The sequence below is a fragment of the Diabrotica virgifera genome, chromosome 4, assembly GCF_917563875.1.
Source record: "Diabrotica virgifera virgifera chromosome 4, PGI_DIABVI_V3a".
NCBI classification, from domain to species: Eukaryota; Metazoa; Arthropoda; class Insecta; order Coleoptera; family Chrysomelidae; genus Diabrotica; species Diabrotica virgifera.
In genome coordinates, this window is record NC_065446.1 from 185,802,059 (window position 1) to 185,803,644 (window position 1,586).

At 32.5% G+C, this 1,586-nt stretch overlaps 1 protein-coding gene across 1 annotated transcript; it reads right to left on the reverse strand.

The window, feature by feature from the left end:
• Positions 1–358: 358 nt before the first annotated feature.
• Positions 359–961, reverse strand: LOC126883762 (uncharacterized). The gene has a single exon (XM_050649426.1). It carries the CDS (start codon positions 959–961, stop codon positions 359–361), a length of 603 nt encoding a protein of 200 aa, XP_050505383.1.
• Between the last annotated feature and the right edge of the window lie 625 nt (positions 962–1,586).

Below are 1,586 nucleotides of genomic sequence, written 5' to 3' on the forward strand. Positions count from 1 at the left end.
AAATTAAAGTCAATTGACGCGTGTAAAAAGCATTTATATGACATTGTAAATTAACTTTAGCTTGTTTTATTCTTTTATCAGATCGCATGTTTTCTTTGTTAGTTATGTATATTTGATAGTTTATATGTATAATGGTGTATTTTCCCGTAAATAAAATTAATTAAAAACAATATTATAATATGTATGTACCTACAATATCTACAAATAGTTTCGATTTCAAACAAATGATCTAAAATGATCACGCCTTAAAAGGGATCCGGAAATCCTACAGCAATGCATTATGTAAACATCAAATATTTAAGTAAACTGCTAAATATTATTAAGTCAATATACGTACCAATTTTTTTACTAAAATGATTTATTCGTTATTGTTCACACTATCATCGCCATAGCTGCCATCGTCATCGCTGTCGTCACCGTTAATTGTTATTATGATTGGGCTTATTTCGTTAATTTTATTTTCACGAATCCACCAATCCTCAATTAATTTTTCGAACTTGGATATACAGTTCCGCCATACTTCTGGAGTTGCAATTGAAAGTGCTTCTCGCCAAGTTTCCCAAACCGCTTCGTCAGTATAACCATTAGGCCCAATATGGTTATAGTAATATTGTTTTGCTGTTCCACATATATATTTGATGGGATTAAACTGGCAGTGGTATGGTGGAAGACGTAAAACTTGATGCCCGTAACTTTCAATAACCTGATCCACCACAAAGATTTTTGGTTTCGCATGTTCTTTTGTCAAACGTAACAACTCAGACTTTAATATATGCTGTGGAATAGATATGCGTTCATTTGTTAGCCATTCTTTAATTTGATCTACATTCCACGAATTTGTTGGACTTCTGTTTAGTATTTCTGAATGGTAAGGCGCATTGTCTAAAATAATTACGCTGGGTTCACTAAATCCGGGAAGAAGTTTTTCACTCAACCATCTTACAAACATTTCCGTGTTCATATTGTCATGATAGTCACTATTTTTTGATGTAGACGAAAATATTAAATTAGCACTTTCTACATATAAAGCCTGTCTTCTATAAAGCCACTAGTATGCTTGATCGATTTTATGTTGTCATCTTGCCATATTCTCTTGGTAGCACCCTTAGAAAATATCCATGTTTCGTCTAAATATACAAAAGTTGACCCTTTTTCTTTAAATTTGTTATATTTTCTCAGAAACTCAATTCTCTTGTGTACAACAGAACTTCTTTCACAAAGCGCTTTTCTGTTTTAAATTTGAATCCTATGTTATGTAGGACTTGCCATAAACTTGTTCTGCCGATGTCACCAAATTCCCCCTATTCTCATTTAAAAAATCATCGATTACGTCATCACACCCAGATGGATGACGACACTAGTATGATATGTATGCCAAAATATCATAATTTAAAAACAAAAATCGGAACCTTTTGGGATTTTCCCTAATATCATTGGTTTACGAAATAACGAATTTATTCCTTTCATTTGCACCCTACTGTATATACGAGTAGATGCAAAATTTACTGAATGCATTAACATTATTTAGTGGTGGCCGCATATCGAAATAACTACTCTGTGATAGACCACATAACGAATTAACAATT

Coding starts and splice junctions, on each gene's coding strand:
- LOC126883762 (XM_050649426.1), bottom strand. CDS start 961: ATGAACACGGAAATGTTTGTAAGATGGTTGAGTGAAAAACTTCTTCCC.